The 19,506-nt window shown below is 36.1% G+C and overlaps 1 protein-coding gene across 1 annotated transcript in view; it reads right to left on the reverse strand.

The window, feature by feature from the left end:
- The window catches only part of MALRD1 (MAM and LDL receptor class A domain containing 1), a 653,802-nt gene that overhangs the window by 429,451 nt on the left and 204,845 nt on the right, over nt 1-19,506 (reverse strand). The window contains exons 21-22 of the mRNA XM_023631939.2: nt 16,042-16,218; nt 13,045-13,207 (exon numbers count right to left, since the gene is read on the reverse strand). Coding sequence (XP_023487707.2) covers nt 13,045-13,207; nt 16,042-16,218 — 340 coding nt within the window. The remainder of the gene's footprint in view (nt 1-13,044; nt 13,208-16,041; nt 16,219-19,506) is intronic.

A 19,506-nucleotide genomic window follows, 5' to 3' on the forward strand; every position in this document is an offset into this window, starting at 1 on the left:
TTTACAAGACTGAGGCAGCTGGAGATTTGACACAGACAGGAGAGGAGAAGGCAATGTGACCACGGAGGCAGAGAGTGGAGTGACGTGGCCGCCAACCAAGGAATGCTGGCAGCCACCAGGAACTGGAAGAGGCAAAGAATAGATTCTCCCCTAGAGCCTCAGAGGGGCAGTGGCCCTGCCAATACTTTGATTTTGGCCCAGTGACACTGACTTCAGACTTTTGGCCTCCAGAATGGGGAGAGAATTAATTTCTGTTGTTTAAAGCCATCAAATTTGTGATAATTTGTTACAGTAGCCATAGGAAACTAATATAGGCACTGGAACCCTGTTCTACTCTGCTTCCCATAGGCAAATTTCCTCGTTCCCAAATCAGAATCTGTTCCAGTAGGAATTAGAGAGTGATGACCATAGGACTGGGTTCAAGGGCATTACTTCCAAGTCTGCAGAGGCCTGGACAGAGAAGTCAAACAACCCAAACGAAAGGAAATGGGGTGCCCAGAGGTTGGTTTTCTTCAAAAACAAGGGACGAAGTCAGATTGAGAAAAACATCAAGACTTAGGCTGAGAATAACACTACATACTTACGAAAGCTCCATTCATTTTCACATACTGAAAAAAGTTGGTTCTTGAACTTGGCAGGGCTAATCCTGCAACATGGAGATAACCAGTTGTGCCTGAAGGGAGAGGCACCATGTAAAGCAGACCACTAAGACAGGTTGGATGAGTATAGTCACATAGATTCACTGCTGGGCGAACAACCGCAAGCAGGTACGTGGTTTAATGAAATAGCAACATAAAAGCAGATCCCTAGCTACAAATGACAGTGACAGAGCTTTGTCTTTGAGTGATTCTACTCAACATGGTCATCAATAAGCGTTAGCAACAGAAAAACACCAGAATCAGGATGGAGGTTTCGTCACCTAGGGCTATACATCTTTCAGTGACAAAGGACAGTTAATTAAACCAGACTGCATCTATGAAAAAGTGTTAAATGATTCATTATTAAGGAAAAAGAGTTTTTTCTCATAACATTTACCAAAATAAATTGCGAGAAGAATTAAAGACATAATTACAAAACACTGAAACTACTGAAGTACAGTAGAAAATGCAGGTGAATTTTATAGAAACTTGGAGTAGAGAAGGGCTTTCTAAGAGCTACGAAAAGGGAGTGACATCAGCAAGATGGTGGGATAAATCATTCTCGTTCAGTCCCCCTCAGAGAAAGATCAACTAGCAACTACCCATAGACAAGACACTTTTGTGAGAATCCCAGAACCAGAGGTGAAGCTAAAGACCCTCTTGAATCACAAAACCAAGAAAAAAATGCACTTGAAGGGCAAGAGGAGTGGTTTCATTTGACCCAACCACCTCTCCCCAAGGCCAGCACAGCATGGCACCGAGATGGGTCCCCCACTGGGAACCACTGTATGGTTTGGCCAGTGGAAAAAAAAGAGCTGAAGGTGAGCATCCAGCTTCCCTGGTGTTACAGGCGCTTCCCAGGAGGCTCACTTTGGTCTCATCTCATGGGGATCACTGGGAGAATAAGTGGGGCTAGACCTCCAGGGATCGGTTAGAGATCGAGAAAGGAAGAGGAGCTTACAGCAACCAATGCAGGGATCACTGTGAACTGTGTTCCTGCTGGCAGCAGTGCCTGAGCAGAGATTCCAGCCAGCTGCTCTTTCCATTTGCAGAGCCAAGATACTAACCTCATCTTGGCAGGAAGCTCGACTGGCCAGGTTTGGGTCTGGGACCTAGCCAAAGGGCCCTACCAGTGATAGAGCCTATGTAATGGCCTGCCAGACAGGGAGGCAAGTCAGCATTCCTGCCCAAATGCAGAACATAGCCTCTGGCCCCACCTGACCAGAGAGCCCGATCAGTGAGCCCTGGGCAGTCCCATAGCCCAGGCTATGACCCTGCTTGGACAGGAAGCCAAGCTGGTCACTCTGCCCAACTATTTAGCATAGCCTCAAGCCCTGCCTGAGCAGGGAGCCTGAATAGTAACCATGAGCAGCTTTAGAGCCCAGTACATGTCTGGACACAGAGGACAGCCTATGGCCCAGCCCAGCAGTGAAGCCCAGCCTATGGCCCTGGCCAACTGCTGTGCACAGCCTGAGGTCCCATCCAATCCCAAATCCTTGATGGTGGCCCAACTTAAATGCTGAGTGAAGCAGTGGCACTATCTCAATGGCAAGCACAACCTGGGGTCTCATCCAACCAGGGCCAATTTCAGAACCAAGCCTACAGCCCTGCCTGACAGCCGAGTTCAACCAGCAGCACTAATCTGACAAGGAATATAGCCTGTGACCCTGGCCAACCAGAGGTGATTGCCGAGCCCAGCTAGTGGTCCCACCTCTCTGTGGAGCCAAACCAGCAGCCCCACCTAACCAAGGAGTCCAGCCAGCAGCCTGTTTGAATACCAAGCCAAGCCAGCAGGCTCATCCAACTACAGAGCTCATCCAGTAGCACCCTCACCTCAGAAAACAGGTAGCAGCCTTACCCAACTAGAGATGCTGACAGCAAGCCCTTCCTGCCTGCAGTCACTCCCATCTGACCCATCCAGAGCCCCAAACTCAGCTATTAGCAGCTTATAATAGGATGTTTTAACTATAAGATAGATTATGTAAGCCTCATGGTAACAGCAAAGGAAAAACCTGTAGTAGATAAACAAAACAGAGAGAGAGAGGAATCAAAGCACCCCACCACAAAAAGTCATCAAATCACAAAAGAAAGCAGCAAGAAAGAAGACAAGAGAATAAAGGAACAACAAAACAGTCAGAAAACAATTAACACAATGGCAATAGTAAGTTCTTACCTATCAATAATTACTTTAACCATAAATGGATTAAATTCTCCAATCAAAACACATAGAGTGGCTTAACGGTTAAAAACAAGAAAGAAGATCTAATGATATTCTACCTGCAAGAGACTCATCATAGTTTTAAAGACACATATAGGCTGTAAGTGAAGCGGTGGAAAAGATATTCCATACAAATGGTAACCAAAAGAGAGCAGGGGTGGCTATACTTATATTAGACAAAATAGACTTTAAGTTAAAAATAATCACAAGAGACAAAGAAGATCATTGTATAATGATAAAGGGATCACTTCATAAGGAAAATTTAACAATTATAAATATTTACGCACCCAACATCAGAGGATCTACATATATAAAGGAAATAATAACAGAACTACATGGAGAAATAAACAGCAATACAATAATAGTGAGGGACTTTAATACCCCACTCTCAACAATGGATAGATCACCTAGAGAGAAAATCAATAATGACACAGTGTATGAGAACAATACTATAGACCAAATGAACATAATAGACATATACAGAACATTCCACCCAACAACAAAAGAATACACATTCTTCTCAAGTGCACGTGGAACATTCTCCAAGATAGATCATATGTTAGGCTTCAAAATAGTCTTAACAAATTAAAGAAGATTGAAATTATATCATGTATCTTTTCTGACCACAATAATATGAAACTAGATATCAATAACTGGAGGAAAGTTGGGAAATTCACAAATATATGAAAATTAAACACACATTCCTGAACAAATGGATCAAAGAAGAAATCAAAAGAGAAATAAAAAAATATCTTGAGACAAATGAAAATGGAAATGGAACATACCAAAATTTATGGGAAGCATTAGAAAAGCAGTTCTAAGAAGAAAGTTTATAGCCATAAGCCTACTTTTAAAAAAGAGAAGGATCTTAAACAACCTACCTTTACTTCTCAAGGAAATAGGGGAAAAAAAGAACAAACTAGGCTCAATTGATACCGCAAGATTCCTAAGGATCAGAAGAGACTACTATGAACAATTATATGCCAACAGATTGGATAACCTAGAAAAAATGGATCAATTCCTAGAAACATACTATCTACGAAGACTGAATCTAGCAGAAATAAAATATCTGAACAGACCAATAATGAGTAAAAAGACTGCAATGGAAAAGTCCAGGAACAGATAGTTGGGTGAATTCTACCAAGTGAATTTAAAGAATTAACACCAATCCTTCTGAACTCCTCCAAAAAAAACTGAAGAGGAAAGAATACTTCCAAACTCATTTTATGAGGCAAGAATTACTCTGATACCAAAGCCAGATAAGGACAATAAAAGAAAAGAAAACTACAGGCCAATATTCTTCATGAATATAAATGGAAAAATTCTCAACAAAATACTAACAAATCAAATTAACAGCATATTGAAAGGATCATACACCATGATCAAGTGGGATTTATCCCTGGGATGCAAGGATGGTTCAACATACACAAGTCAATAAATGTGATACATACATTAATATAATGAAGGATAAAAATCATATGATTCTCCCAATAGATGCAGAAAGGCACTTGACAAAATTCAACATCCTTTCATGATAAAAATTATCAACAAATTTGGTGCAGAAGGAACATACCACCACATAATAAAGCCCATATATAATAATACTACAGCTAACATAATATTCCATGCTCATGGGGTTGGAATAATTAATATTGTTAAAATGTCCATACTATCCAAAGCAATCTACAGATTCAATGCAATTCCTATCAAAATTCCAATGGCATTTTTCACATAGATAGTAAAAAACAATCCTAAAATACTATAGAAGAAGAAAGGACACAGAATAGCCAAAGCAGTACTAAGAAAGAACAAAGCTGAAGGCATCCTACTTCCTGATTTCAAACCATATTACAAAGCTATAGTAATCATAACAGCATGATATTGGCATGAACACAGACATATAAATCAATGAAACAGAACAGAGATCCAAGAAATAAACCCATGCATATATAGACAAAGGAGCCAACTATGCTCAACAGGAAAACAATAGTCTCTTCAATAATTGGTGTTGGGAAAACTTGATAGTCACATGACAAAGAATGAAGCAGATCTCTATTTTACACAACTCACAAAAATTAACTCAAAATGGATTACACTTGAACCTAACAACTGATTCTATAAAAGAATAGAAGAAGAAAGATGTTTTTTTCTAGATCTTTTTCTAGAAGAAAACATAGGGGGAAAGCTCCTTGATACTGGTCTTGGTAATGGTTTTTTGGCTATGAGACCAAAAGTATAGGCAATGAAAGCAAACATAAACAAGAGAGCCTACATCAAACTAAAAAGCTTCTTCACAGCAAAGAAATTATCAACAAAATGAAAAGGCAACCTAAAGAATGGGAGATAAGGGCTTAATTTACAAAATAGATAAGGAACTTCTATAACTCAATACCAAGAAAATAAATAACCCAATTAAAAGATGGGCAATGGACCTGAATGGACATTTTTCCAAAGAAGACATTCAAATGGCCAACAGGTACATGAAATTGTGCTTAACATCACTAATGATTGGGGAAATGCAAATCAAAACCACAATGAGATATCACCTCACATCTGTCAGGATGGCTATCATGAAGAAAAGAAGAGATAGCGAGTGCTGGAGAGGATGTGGAGAAAAGGAAACCACGGTGCACTGTGGGTGGGGATGTGTATTGGTTCAGTCATGAAAACACTGTGAAGGCCCCTCAAAAAATTAAACATAGAACTGCCATATGATCCAGCAATCTCACTGCTGGGTATATGTCTGAAAGAAATTAAATCAGGATCTCAAAGACATATCTGCACCCCCATGTTCATAGCAGCATTAGTCACAATGGCCAAGACAATGTAAAGAACCTAAGTGTCCATCAACAGATGAATGGATAAAGAAAACATGATAAACATACATAATGGAATATTATTCAGCCATAAAAAGAGGAACCCCTGACATTTGCAACAACATGGATGAATCTTGAGGGCATTATGCTAAGTGAAATAAGTTAGACAGAGAAAGACAAATACTGTATGATGTCACTTATATGTGGAATCTATAAAAGCCAAACACAGAAACAGATAGCAGAATGGTGGTTGCCAGGGGCAGGGGGGGTGGGGAATGGAGGAAATGGTTATAAGATGGATAATTTCTCAGGACATAAAACACAGTATGGTGACTATAGATAACAATAATATGTTGTAAACTTGAAAGTTGCTGAGAGCAAATCATAAAAGGTTCTCACTAAACATAAACAAAAAAGATAATGTGAAGCGATGGATGTGTGTTAACTAACCTTATTTGTATATATATATATACCAAATCATCACATTGTACACCTTAAACTTACATGATGCTATATGTCATTTACATCTCAATAAACCTGGGGAAAAACATCGCCCTGAGGAAAAAAAATAACAAAAAGATAAACTATAAAAGATATAGTTGGCAGACATAGCTATGTACAACTTATGAATTTTGAGATGTGAATATAAGATAAATGGTAAAACAAAAAAAGGCTGATAAAAATTTGGACAAAGTCTTTGCAACATTCATAACAGATAAGAAAATTAACTCAATGTTTTAAAAGTTCTTATAAATCAATAAACAAAAAAGCACTACAAACTGAAAACCAAGCAAAGAGCACAAACAGAAAACATACACCCCGCCCCCTAACACACACACAGAAATACACCTGGACAAGGCACAAAGGAAAAAACAGGTTACCTTGCTTAGTATTAAGGAAATGAAAAATATGCAATTAGCTGCTACTTTATCCTATCAAATTTGAAAATATGAAAAAATAATTAAATACTCAGTGTTTGGCAAGCATACAGAAAAATAGACACCGTCACATACTGCTTGCAAAAATGATACATTTTTGGAGAGTAATTCCAAATTATAAATCAAATGTTTTAAAATATAAATAATAATTAATATAGAAATTCTACTTTCTATTTTTTTTTTTACTCTCAGGATATAACCTGCAATGTGTGCAAAACTGTATACTATTCAGTGAAGACTGATTCAATTTGTGCATAATCAAAAAAACCCATAGATCAAATAGCGAGGAATTGAATTGGTGAATTATGGTGCACCATTTAATGGAAGACTATTGGCCCATTAAAAAGTGTTGGGAAATAGACGCCTACAGAATGTATATAAAATTAAAAGCAGATTATAAAACAATATGGTTAATATGAACCTATTTTTATTAAAAATATATAGGCATATATGCACAATGCTTGTATCACGGTGGTAGGATTATGGTTGATGGTATTCTTTATCTTTCTTATCTATATTTAACTATTTTCTTACAATAAAAATGAATTTCTTCTTTCGTGATAAAAGAAAAGGATTTTTGTAGCAATAAGAAAGTTAAGAAAGTCTTAAAGGAATCAGCATATTGTCTTGAGCCACAGTGTTACTTTAGTTCATTTGTATTATCCAACACAATTCGAAGTTAGAGAAGCCCTTCAGATACACAAAACAGATACACAACCAAGATAGACCTGCAGTCCTAAGAGCTTGTTATCTGAGCCCCCACAGTGGATCCTTCTTTCAGCAAGTAACGCTTTCTACTGGGCATTACACGTCTATTCATGTGTAGGTTGGTTCCGCGTCTGATAAGCTTTCTATTCTCACAGAGGCGGTGCTCAGAAAATACAGGCCTAAGGTAACAACGAATTGTCTGCCTGGTCACAGATATCTCTGAGTCTTCCAGGCCATAAAAATCTTTGATTTGAGTCATTGGTGTAACTGCATAAATAACTATGTCAGAAGATCATACTGACGTTGTAAAAATGAATTGTATGTGATATTGTGTGTTCATATGTTCAAGTCCTTGTCTTAACACAGAAACTAAATCTAATTTATCTTTACTTAGTTGAGGAAACATATTTTTTTCTCTAGATTTTGTGTAACTGCAACCATTCTGTGCAGGAGTTGGAATACAAATGTATTTACTTCATGTTATCATGGTTAAAGGGAAAGCATGTTTTAAAATTACATAATAAAAATGAATTTTTAATTTTTGAATGTAATCGTAAACATGATATAAGTTATTATTTTATTATTAAACAGTGATCTTTAGTAACATAGCATAAAATCATATACTGCATTATGAATACATTCTTAAAACTTGACCTCGTACAGCAAACGTACTGCCTAACCACTATATATAAATTATTTTAGGTATGGCTGACAAGTATTATTTTCAACATAGATTTCTCTTAAATTCCATGTTTCCAAGCCACTGTAGTTAATTTTTTTAATTGCTTATCAAACTAAAATACACTAGAATAAAATTAAAATGATTTAATTCACTTAAAATAAATTATTAATATGTATGCAAATATGAAGAATAGATGCTTAACTCAAGAACAAGCTAAAACAGAGCAAATTTTCTTCTGTTTGAGAGGTATAATCATGCTTTGTATTCAGTCCAGTGGCAACACTGCCAGAAATGCTGCTTCTCACAAATACTAAAACACCGAAGAGAAAATTACTACAGTTAATTTAGATTTTGACTGCTTGCACTTTTATTTTAATTTTAGCAAAACTGTTTCTAAAGCCTGGTATTTAACCATTATTCTAGATTTATACAACCAGATCTTTTAGAAATTATGTTGGGAGAGTGTTAAGGCATCTAAATAGGCCTATAAAATATTGGCTTATTTTCTTACCAGCAAAGGCTCTGCGAAGGCAATAATTCTGCTATTTAACATCTAAGAGACTAAAGCTCTGAAAATTGTTATTATTGCAGAGCAGAAAACATTAGAATATTTTCAGTTTTACTGAAGCTTTTATCCATATTTATATCCAGCACTTAAATACATTACGATATGTACCGTTATGTCACAGAGATAGTTTGCATTATTTGTGTGGCTTTTAGTTTATAATGATGTCAAGCCTGTACAGATTCATAAAAAAGATAGGAATCTAGGTGCATTTGCCATAGCAAGGACTGTAACTCATTTCCAGCTGAAAGACAATGATCAGTATTATGAAATAAAAAGAAAGATCTAAGAAAAAGTACTTCTACTTTACAAATAAGCAACACATTTAAGAAATTGTGTTCTACCTAATCAGTATTTTGAATGAGATGGTTCCTATTCAAATAGCTTCTCAAATTATCTGTAAGCAAACCCTAAAATCCAATATATTTTAAAATATCTGTCTTTTCCAGATGATCATGAGATTGGTACAACTGATTTTGATCCAACAGAAAGCAGTCATTTTGATTAGAGTTAAGAGAAGAGAATGTGTAGGCAAAAAGTCTGAGAAAAAGCATTGGATACTATACAATGAATAAGGCAATGTAGAAGGTGTCTTGAAATTACATATCTTTTAGACTAACTCAGTAAAGAGTTTTCTTCCAAACTATTTCTTAACTATAATAGTTACTTTGCAACACAAATTTTACTTTACCTTTAAATGCAATTACCTTAGAACAATTTTTTGTGTGTGCCTTGGTTTGTCCGGAAACAGTTTGTACTAATTTTTTTTCATTAGTCACTACATTTAGAGAAAAACTAATCTACTCTGATCAAAACTGGAATTAGGGAGTGAGAAAGCTACCTTCTGTCTCAGCAATACCCTCCCCATTTCCTGTTGTGGAGGTCCCAAAGGGTGAGGTTCTAGAACTATGTAGGAAATATACTAAAAATACAGATTCCCAGCTCTATTCCCTGAGATTTTGATCCAAGTGTTTCAGATTCTGCATTTAAACATATTGTATATGTATAAATTTTCAGTGGTCTTTGATCCACATTCTGAAAATCTTTCCTAATTCTTCTATGAGCACAGTTAGAAACTACTAATCTAGAATATGCATACAACATTCCATATGAACAATGAAGTGTACAGGACTTAATTTTGCCTGAGGAGATGGTTTCATACTCCTAAGAAATCTTAATATTAAACCTTGTTTAGCCAATAGATGGACGTTTAGTCAAACAAAATGGATTTGAAAGGCGCAGGACTCAAAACTTTGTTCTCCTTGGCTTCCAGCAGTAAAAATGAATAAATTGGGTCAAACAAAGGCTTTTCCTATGAGATAAACATAATCATAAAATTTACGGTACTTAGCTGTAAACCAATTTATGTACTACAGTAAAATCACCAGGGTTAAAAGACTTGGCCAATTAAACTGATTGTGGAGGTCAGAGTACAGGATCTGAGATTTTATAAAATTACAAACCAGAAGTAATCATTACATAACACTTCCAAACCTACGCTATTCTAAATATATTTAAACTTAAATTAGCTACAAGGCTCAGCTGTTAGGTCATCCAGATATCTTGATTCAATGATAAGCAAATAATAATTTTTTAAAGAAAATTCTCAGCTGAGTAAAATTAATGTTTTGGCAAGTTCCCTAAGAAGTTCCTGGAGCATGAATGGGTATTCACTCATTTTTCTCCTACTATTTTTCTAGATTATGGTTCTTTTTCCAAAATTCTAGGAAAATAACTTGTCTACTAAATGTTCCCTCTAACTGCATAAGCTAAAGGAAATGGAAAGTTCATCCAATCCCAGTCTTAAAAGGACAGGCTAATTGCAACTGACAAAATTTATATGGAATGGATTTTATTTTTCACTGGATAGTTGAGAATATTTATTTCTATATGCCTTGATTTCAATCCTAGGAAAAAAATCATGCCAAGTGCTCTTAGTTGGGCCCTGCTGAGCAGGATGAAGGGAGAATCCACTCACTGGGCCCTGTGCTAAGGTCATGGCTGCACAGAAAAAGCCCTAGGGCCAGCCCAGGTAGCCTAGTGGTTAAGTTCAGCATGCTCCACTTTGGCGGTCTGGGCCTGGTTTCTGGGCACCGATCTACACCACTTGTCTGTCAGTGGCCATGCTGTGGTAGCAGCTCACATACAAAAAGAGGAAAATTGGCAACAGATGTTAGCTCAGGGAGACTCTTCCTCAGCAAAAAAAAAAAAAACCCTACAAGGAGAGATTACTTTTTCAAATTCACATAAAAGTGTTGAATGAACTAGCTGTGAAGAATGGTGTTACCCTCCCACAAACAAACAAGCAAAAAGTAAGATGGAATCCTTATTTTAGACCACAGAGTTCACTTCAGATCCTCAGGTACAAAGATTAGTCCATTAAAGTGTGAACACAGAAGGGTAGAATGTCACTTGGAGTAGCTCTTTAGCTATTACCATTCATTTTCATGATGAAAAACACATGTTAAGACCTTATCTAAGATTCAACTACACAAAGAAAACTTCCCTGCACATTCTTACTCCGCCATGACTTTTCTAGACTTTTTATTGCTTCAGTAAGTGTATGAAGTGAAAGAACATTTTGAAATATACTAATGTGCTTTTTTTCCTTTGCACTTGCTTATGAATAATCTTCACACACCTGAGCCAGAAGCAATCTTTGCCTTAGGGAGAAGTGGAAGCACGGAATGTGAAGAGAAAGAACGAATTGGCATAGAGCTTTTTGATTTTCAAAATTGGTCTGGGAAACTATTTCAGACATAATGGCCTTAAAAACCTGGCTTTAAATTTCTAGAGCCAGACATCTGAGAGGGAAAAGCATTTTCTAAGTTAGAAAGCTTACTTTTAAATATACAAAACAAAATCTGGAGAGCTGAACTTGGAGTTTTACTATAAGCCATAGAGTAGGATATACTATGCATAAGAATTCTTTCTTACCACAAAGTAAAAAATGTCAAACATTCCTTGGCTGGGGAAGGAGCTTAGACAGAAGGGGAGAGGAAGGCAAGAGGAGAGGTAAGCTTAGGGCCTGCTCCTTTCTCCATGATCCCTTGTCATGTAGAGCACATCTCTTAAACACTATCTGAATATTAATTATTACTATCTAAAATATATTTAATTTTGTGCCTTGTAGCTTATAATTATAAAATATAAGTATATTGATACTGATCATCAACTAAGTCATTGAACAAATAATTATTGAGACCTATTATATTTCAGCCACCAAGAAATAATGCAATAAATTGGGAAATCAGAGCCCTCGTGATTCCCCAGGGAATTTCAAGTCTATTGGAGAGACAAACAAGCTAAAGCCAATTCTATTACCTGGCTTATAATATGTTGCTATACTTCTCTTTATACCGTTACCACTTAGAAGTGAGATTCTAGTCTGCCTTTTTCTTTATGGAAATATATATTATTAGGAAGGTGTGGTCTATTTGTATGAGCCATAGAAGCTTTTGGAAATCATCCTTTCTTTTTTCATGAGTCAGAAACAGCCCAAGGAAAATCTGTATACTGAAATTTCAAAAAGTACTTGCCAACCGTCAAATGTGATCCAAACAAAGCCGTACTAATATCTACTACTCTATAGTTTGGGCAACTTGGCTGCTAACGTTTAAATCAAATGATGGTAAAATTGGAATCATTTTAATAGAAGGAAAACAACAACAAAAGAGAGCTCAGAAAACCAGGGTGAAAAAGTCAGCCTAGGAAAGGAAAATCATTGTACACTGAAGATACTGTGGCTCTCCTTCAGCACTAGGTCACGTTGGCCGAGGCAATGATGAACTGGACAGCGGACACCCCATTAGTTTTCTTTGAAGCAGCAGCCATAGAAGCTGGAAGTCATGAAGCTTTCACTGTAGAGAGGTATGAAGGCATAAAGGTTTTGAAAAGATTTTCTGTAATATAAACTGGGATTCCTTTGTTGTCTTCAGTAACATTTCCTTGAAATCATTAAAAGAAGGAAGGATGAGATCTTGTAGGACAGTGAGCACTCAATATATTTGTGGACTACAAAACAGGGGAAAGGTATAAATTATTGAACTTTGAAAGAAAAGACCAAAATAAATGACAATAAAGAGCAAAGACTGGAAGAACAGGGAAATGACCAAGAAGGTAGAAAAAGAGCAGGAAAAGGAGAAAAAAGGGAGGAGGGGACTGGGGGGAGGGAGGAATAAATAGATAATTTTAAAATAACATATTAACCGTGCTTTTAAATGTATGGCAATATTAGAAAATATTTTTCTTTACTTATTCATGCTTTTCTCTAGTTTCTATGATTTCCACAAGAGCATTCGCTCTTTTTAAAATTTTTTTCAATTTTATATGAGAGAATGCACTTAGTCCTCTTATTCCGTAATTTAAACATTCATCTTTTCAATAGCACCGGCCTGGGGTAAAGGTGGTGGGGTAGGAATTTGGGAATCGCTTACTCTTAGTTCCTAAGAGACATGTTCAAAATATGTGGTCACTTACGTTGTATGATCCATGGATGGCCTGTGGCTTTCTTCCCCATGATGAATACTGGTTCCGTTACCAAGGCCCCACCTGAATGTGTTTGAATCTTGAATTAAATTTTCTGGAATTGGCTGATACCATTTACACAGGCTTCCTTTTTCAAAGCTGCAAACTTCCATAGCTTGAATAGGATGGAGCAAAGACAAGATGAGTTAATCACAATAAATGTGTCAATAAATGGTGATTTCTATCTGCAGGAGCACTTTCTTAGTCTTGGGGTTTTTTTTTTTTTTAATTACAATCTAAATTTTAAGCACAATTAAAAAAATTAGCCAAGTGGTTTATATAATGACTAAAAGAGTTTTAAAGAAATCTGGGTGTATTATATTCAAATATCTATAGTAACTGAAATATGGGAATAAATGTATAGAATAAAACATCTCTTTTCAAAAGGAGGTAGGATTTTAATTACCTTCTAAAGCAGCAGTTTAAGCACTGCCAGTCTCTCCTGACATAACACTTACATTGCTTGCGTGACCCCCAAGTTCTGATGAATCTATCTCTTTTCCACAATAACATTACAAAGCAAAAAAGCTCAGCTCCAAAGGTGTCATTCCAAATTCCAAACTACTTAAGTTCAAAGCAATAAGATTGACAATAACTTTTATATTGGATCTTTCCTTGAAAGTTTTCAATGTTCTTGTAATGATTGTATTCTAATATCACACAAAATTACAAGTCCAGTAGTTTTTTAAATACATAGGTTACGTGTGAAAATGCTCTCTCTCTCTCTCTTTCTCCCTGAAAGTGTTCAGGTGTCTGTCTGTCTGTCTTAAATCCTCCACTACTTGAAGAAAGGATCCAATTCAATTAGTTCTTGTGGATACTATAAAAAGCTTGATGCGCATTCCAGCTTTTAAATGGCATAAACAGTGATGGCATACCACTACCACCACTTAGAAATTTGTGTTCATGATTTTTTTTTTAAGATTTTTTTATGTTTCCTTTTTCTCCCAAAACCCCCTGGTACACAGTTGTGTATTTTTAGTTGTGGGTCCTTCTAGCTGTGGCATGTGGGATGCCACCTCAGCATGGCTTGATGAGCGGTGCCATGCCCGCGCCCAGGATTCGAACTGGAGAAACCCTGGGCTGCCAAAGCAGAGTGTGTGAACTTTACCACTTGGCCATGGGGCCAGCCCCTGTGTTCATGATTTAATGTAAAATTTGAGATGGAAATACTCTCTGAAAAAAAGTTATTGTAACCATGACATTCAGGTGTGTTATTTAATCTCTGATGTTAATATTGATCACATAATTGTATTTATGTTGTAAAGGCTTTAGGATTCAATAGAATCCTGTTCTTTATTGTTAAAAAAGATAAAAATTGTAAATGAAAAAAAAAACCAATCAGATGGCATAAAGTTTCAGCTAAGCAAGATGCATAAGCTCTAGAGATCTACTTTACAATATTGTACCTATAGTAACAATAATGTATGGTACGCTTAAAATTTTTTTAAGAGGGTAGGTATCATGTTACATTCTTACTACAATAAAAAAATTAGAAATTTATATTGTAAGCCTGTAGATGACAGGCAGATTTATCATAATATGTCACCTTACAATGAGATAGAGGAGGCAAGATCACACAATTTGCTCAAATAAAATGGTGGTAATTTAATCCATGGTTTTAAAAAATAAATAAATATATCCATAATTTAAAAATAATAATTTAATAGTAGACACTCATTCAAGACATTTAAAAAACTTAACTTCCCATCTAATCATAAACGACATCACTAAAATGGCCAAGTTGAACTAAAAAGAAAGTCAGTGTTCGTTAAAGACACTCATTAGGTGTAATTAATTAAACTTTGTGCAAACTTTCACAAACACTACAGCTAATGCATGATCATGAGAGGATCTTAGTCTCTTCCAGTGGGAAAGTCTGAATATCCCAACATCTTTCATTATATTATCTTCCATCTGTGATGCACAATATATTTATATCCCTGGCCAACTTGAGTTAATTACTGTCCCATCTCATTCACAGAAGGAGTCAGCTTTGATTTTATGAGTTTTTTGGTCTGGATTAATTAGTTAATATATTTTGTATTTATATATTAAGAGGCATTTTTTATGAGCTAAAAGAATAAATATGAAGCTTGATTTTAAGTTCTAGAATTTCCTGTCAAGGCTGACATAAGACAAATTAGAATTTCACTATACTCTATATTACCTGTATGTTCTAAGCCCTTAATAATATCAAGACACTTGAGAAATATTACAGTACAGTAAATTCACATATTACTCAATAAAGAGCAGAAAAGGGGAAAAATGACAAAATTTTCAGTCCTTCTGATATTGTGCTTTGCCCATTCAGACACAGATTAATTTTTCTCTTCTCAGACTGTATCTTTGGCTGCGGAGTTCACTTTTAAATGAAATAATTTGCCTTTGATCTATTGTGGAAGAGCTGTGGATTGGCAGGTGCCAGTAAATGAAAATCATCTTTCAACAGGACACAGGTGTTGAAGGGCCTATGTGTGTTAGAATTGGTTTTCTTACAAACTGCATATTTGACATCGTATTCATTTCAAATGTGCATTTTGGCAATGGCAAAAATTTGAATGAATTCATCTAATTTGAGGGTGTTATTATGCTTCCTCCCTAAACATTTCTATTTCATGAGTGTGAGGAGTAGAACAGAGACAAATGGGGGATTGGAGAGCAGAGCTAGTAAATGACAGCCTTGGAGCCTAATAAAGTCCATGAAAACAACTGTTTTGAATCTGAAACATTAATTTAAAGATGTTTATCTCTTGTAGAACACAATAGAAGAATGCATGCTGACTCCTAGTGTAATTTTCTATACAAATAGCTTTTATATTAAGAAATTTCTCTAGACTAGGTTGAAAATTTCTACCTAGTACCCTAGGCCATGTTAGTTAGATTATGCTGGTATTTTCTTACCTGTTGCATAGCTGTGTTTAACACAAAATTTAGGAATTCACCTACCACAGGATGACTCATCGGATTTGTCAGGGCAGTCATATCTAAAATCACATTTCTGGATTTTTTCAACACAGTGACCACTGGGCCTGCAAACAAATTCATTGTCTGTACAGTTGTGTGGAGGTAATGTTACTGGAACTGAAGTTTCTGATGGAGTTGGGAGGTCCACTGGCAAATTACCTTAATAAGACATAACATACAGGTTTCATTTAGCAGATTTTCCATTTCCTTAAAGATTTCACAAATCAAGAATTTCTAAGTATGATTTATATTCAACATTATAAAGAATACTTAATAGTATTTGCTAATCTGCTGAACTTCTTTACGTAAGCATGTAAGTTGGGATCTCAGTCTTAGCAATGACAAATACTGCTGGGTATCTTTGATTATAAAAATAGGTGAAGGTGCAGATGGAAGTCATTCAAAAATTATTCACAGCTCACTGAATAAATGGGAGGCTCAAAGACAGGACTTGGAAGATCAGCAGGAGCCACGGGAGTTCCAGATGCTGACATTAGGAACCAGAGTCAAGGTCAGGTTAAACCTTCTAGTCCACCAGGTAAATAAACATTGTTCTCCCACTGCTACAATGAATCTAATGTCTCCTTATCTGTGTCATATATTCAAAATTCAAGGTTTCACGAGAGACCCACACCAGAAGTATTTACCTAGAAGTATTTAAATAATTAAGATAATAATTTCTGAAATTACAGAGTTTAGAGGGAATTTAGAAAACTAATTTATACAGTAAGTTATTCAATAAAGATGTATTAATAACATCCCTGTGTCATGTACATGGTAGGTGAAATGCAGGCAAAGCCAAATATGTCATTACTGCCATAAAATAGTTTACAGACTAGTGGAAAGGCAGTCAGGTAAATCTTTCATCACAGTTTTGTGGGATAAGTTTATGATAGAGATTATAACTCCATGGAAGCAAAAATGACACCTATCCTTTTACTCCTGTATTCATAGCACAATTCACAGACCATGGCAGGCACAGTATCATTGTGAAATGAGTAGATAGATAGACAGATGTATGGAAAGATGGATGGATGGACGGGCGGATGGATGGACGGATGGATAGATGGATGGATGGATGGATAACAGAGTGAATGAATGAATGAAGAGATGGACAGATGGAAATTACAGTGTATTAAGAAAACACAGAAAAAGCACATATCAGATGGGAGATGGGGAAGACTTCCTGGAAAGGTGATGTTTAAACTAAGTTTTTATTTCTAAAGGATGATGAATTGCTGGCTAGATGAAGAAAGGTACAAGGTCTTTTTAGGCACTGAGAAAAGGCTTGTGTGAAGGCAGAGAAATATATCGGCCTGTTGTTTCTGGAATACTGTGAGTGTTTGGTACGGAGAATATCTTGTAAGAATGCATGTGATGGAGTCATTAGATGTGGGACTAGAGAGGAGACAGTTACCAGATAATAAAGACCTAAGTGGGATCAACTTAGCTGTTTGAAATAAATACAAAAAGCTGTGGAGAAATGCCAAGATATAAAATTTCCACTTCAAGAAATACTTTTCTGGTGTTAGTGTGGAGAATGACTTGCAGGTGGTTCTGACATGGAGCAGAGAGAACAGTTAAGCTTTTACTTTAATTCCAGGCAACTAATAAACCAAAGCAGAGATGGTTTGTAGGGTAGAAAGCAAAGACCTGAGCAATGTCAAACATTCAGTATCTAAAGAACTGGGGATTTGGGTTCTCTTGGGAATTTGAGGAAAGTCCAATAAATAGCACCTTATTTAACTTAGCTCAAGTTTTGAAGCAATTAAGAACTAAAACTGAAGTGTATGGCAGAGAGTAGATCAAAATATCAACTTTTTACAGATGAAGTTGATACTAAAGAAAATGATCTATATCCGTAAACAAGTGGTCTTCTAAATTGTGAAACTCAGAAATAAACACACTCTCTAAGTTATAACCTGTGCTGGAAACTTCCAACCATCCCTGTATGGGAGCCTACCATTGTGAACTACAGCAAGGAGGAGTTGAGTGAATCTCATGCTTCCTTCAGTTAACTAGCTCAAAAAAGAAAAGAGGAAATTTAGGGACCAGGTGTGCATGCTCAGGCTCTCCTTACAAACTCAATAATCCATTGTTGCTTTTCCATAGTTTACAGCAGGGTTCACTCTTGGTGTTTTCTTTCTATGGGTTTTAACAAATGCATAATGACATGTTTCCATCATTACAGTATCGTACAGCATAGTTTCACTGCACTAAAAATCCTCTGCGCTCTACCTATCCATCCCTCTCCCTAATCCCTGGCAAACATTGATTCTTTTACTGTCTCCATAGTGTTTCCTTTTCCGGAATGTCATATGGTTGGAATCATGCAGTATGCAGCCTTTTCTGATTGGCTTCTTCCACTTAGTAATATGTATTTAAGTTGACTCTACGTCTTTTCATGGCTTAAAAGCTTGTTTCTTTTCAGCACTAAATAGTATTCATTGTCTGATGTACCATAGTTTATTTATCCGTTCTCCTACTGAAGGCCATCTTGGTTGACTGAGCATCTTTTCACATGCTTATTTTCTGTCTGTTTATCTACTTTGATGAGATGTCTGTTCAGATTTTTGCCCATTTTTTAACCTGGCTGTTCATTTTCTTTTTGTTAAGCTTAAAGAGTTATTTGTATATGTTAGATAACAGTCCTTTATCAGATATCTCTTTTGCAAATATTTTCTCCCAGTCTTTGGTTTGTCTTCTTCTCTTGACAATGTCTTTCACAGAGCAGAAGTTTTTAGTCTTAATGAAAGTTCAATTTATCAATTATTTCTTTCATGGATCATGGCTTTGGTAGAGTATCAAAAAAGTCATCACTATAATCAAGGTCATCTAGATTTTCTTCTATGAAATCTTAGGAATTTTGTAGTTTTGCATTTTATATTTAGGCCTACAATCCATGTTGAGTTCATTTTTGTGAAGGGTGTAAAGTGTGTCTAGATTTATTTTTTTACATGTGGATGTCTAATTGTTCCAGCACCATTTTTTGAAAAGACTATCTTTTCTCCATTGTATTGCCTTTATTCTTTTGTCAAACATTAGTTGACTATATTTATCTGGGTCTATTTTTGGCTTTCTATTCTCTTCCAATGATCTATTTCTCTATTCTTTTAGCAATAACACAGTCTTGATTACTGTAGCTTTATAACAAGTCCTGAAGTCAGGTAGTGTCAGTCCTTCAACTTTGTTCTCCTTCAACAATGTGTGGCATATTCTGGCTCTTTTGCCTCTCTATACATACTTCAGAATCAGCTGTTCTATATTCACAAAATAACTTGCTGAGATTTTGATTGGGATTGCATTAAATCTGTAGGTCAAGTTAGAACGAACTAACATCTTGACAATAATGTCTTCCCTCATGCATGTTTTTTTTTGTTTTTGATGAGGAAAATCGGCCCTGAGCTAACATCTGTTGTCAATCTTTCTCTTTTTGCTTGAGGAAGA

This window comes from Equus caballus, chromosome 29, assembly GCF_041296265.1.
Source record: "Equus caballus isolate H_3958 breed thoroughbred chromosome 29, TB-T2T, whole genome shotgun sequence".
NCBI classification, from domain to species: domain Eukaryota; kingdom Metazoa; phylum Chordata; class Mammalia; order Perissodactyla; family Equidae; genus Equus; species Equus caballus.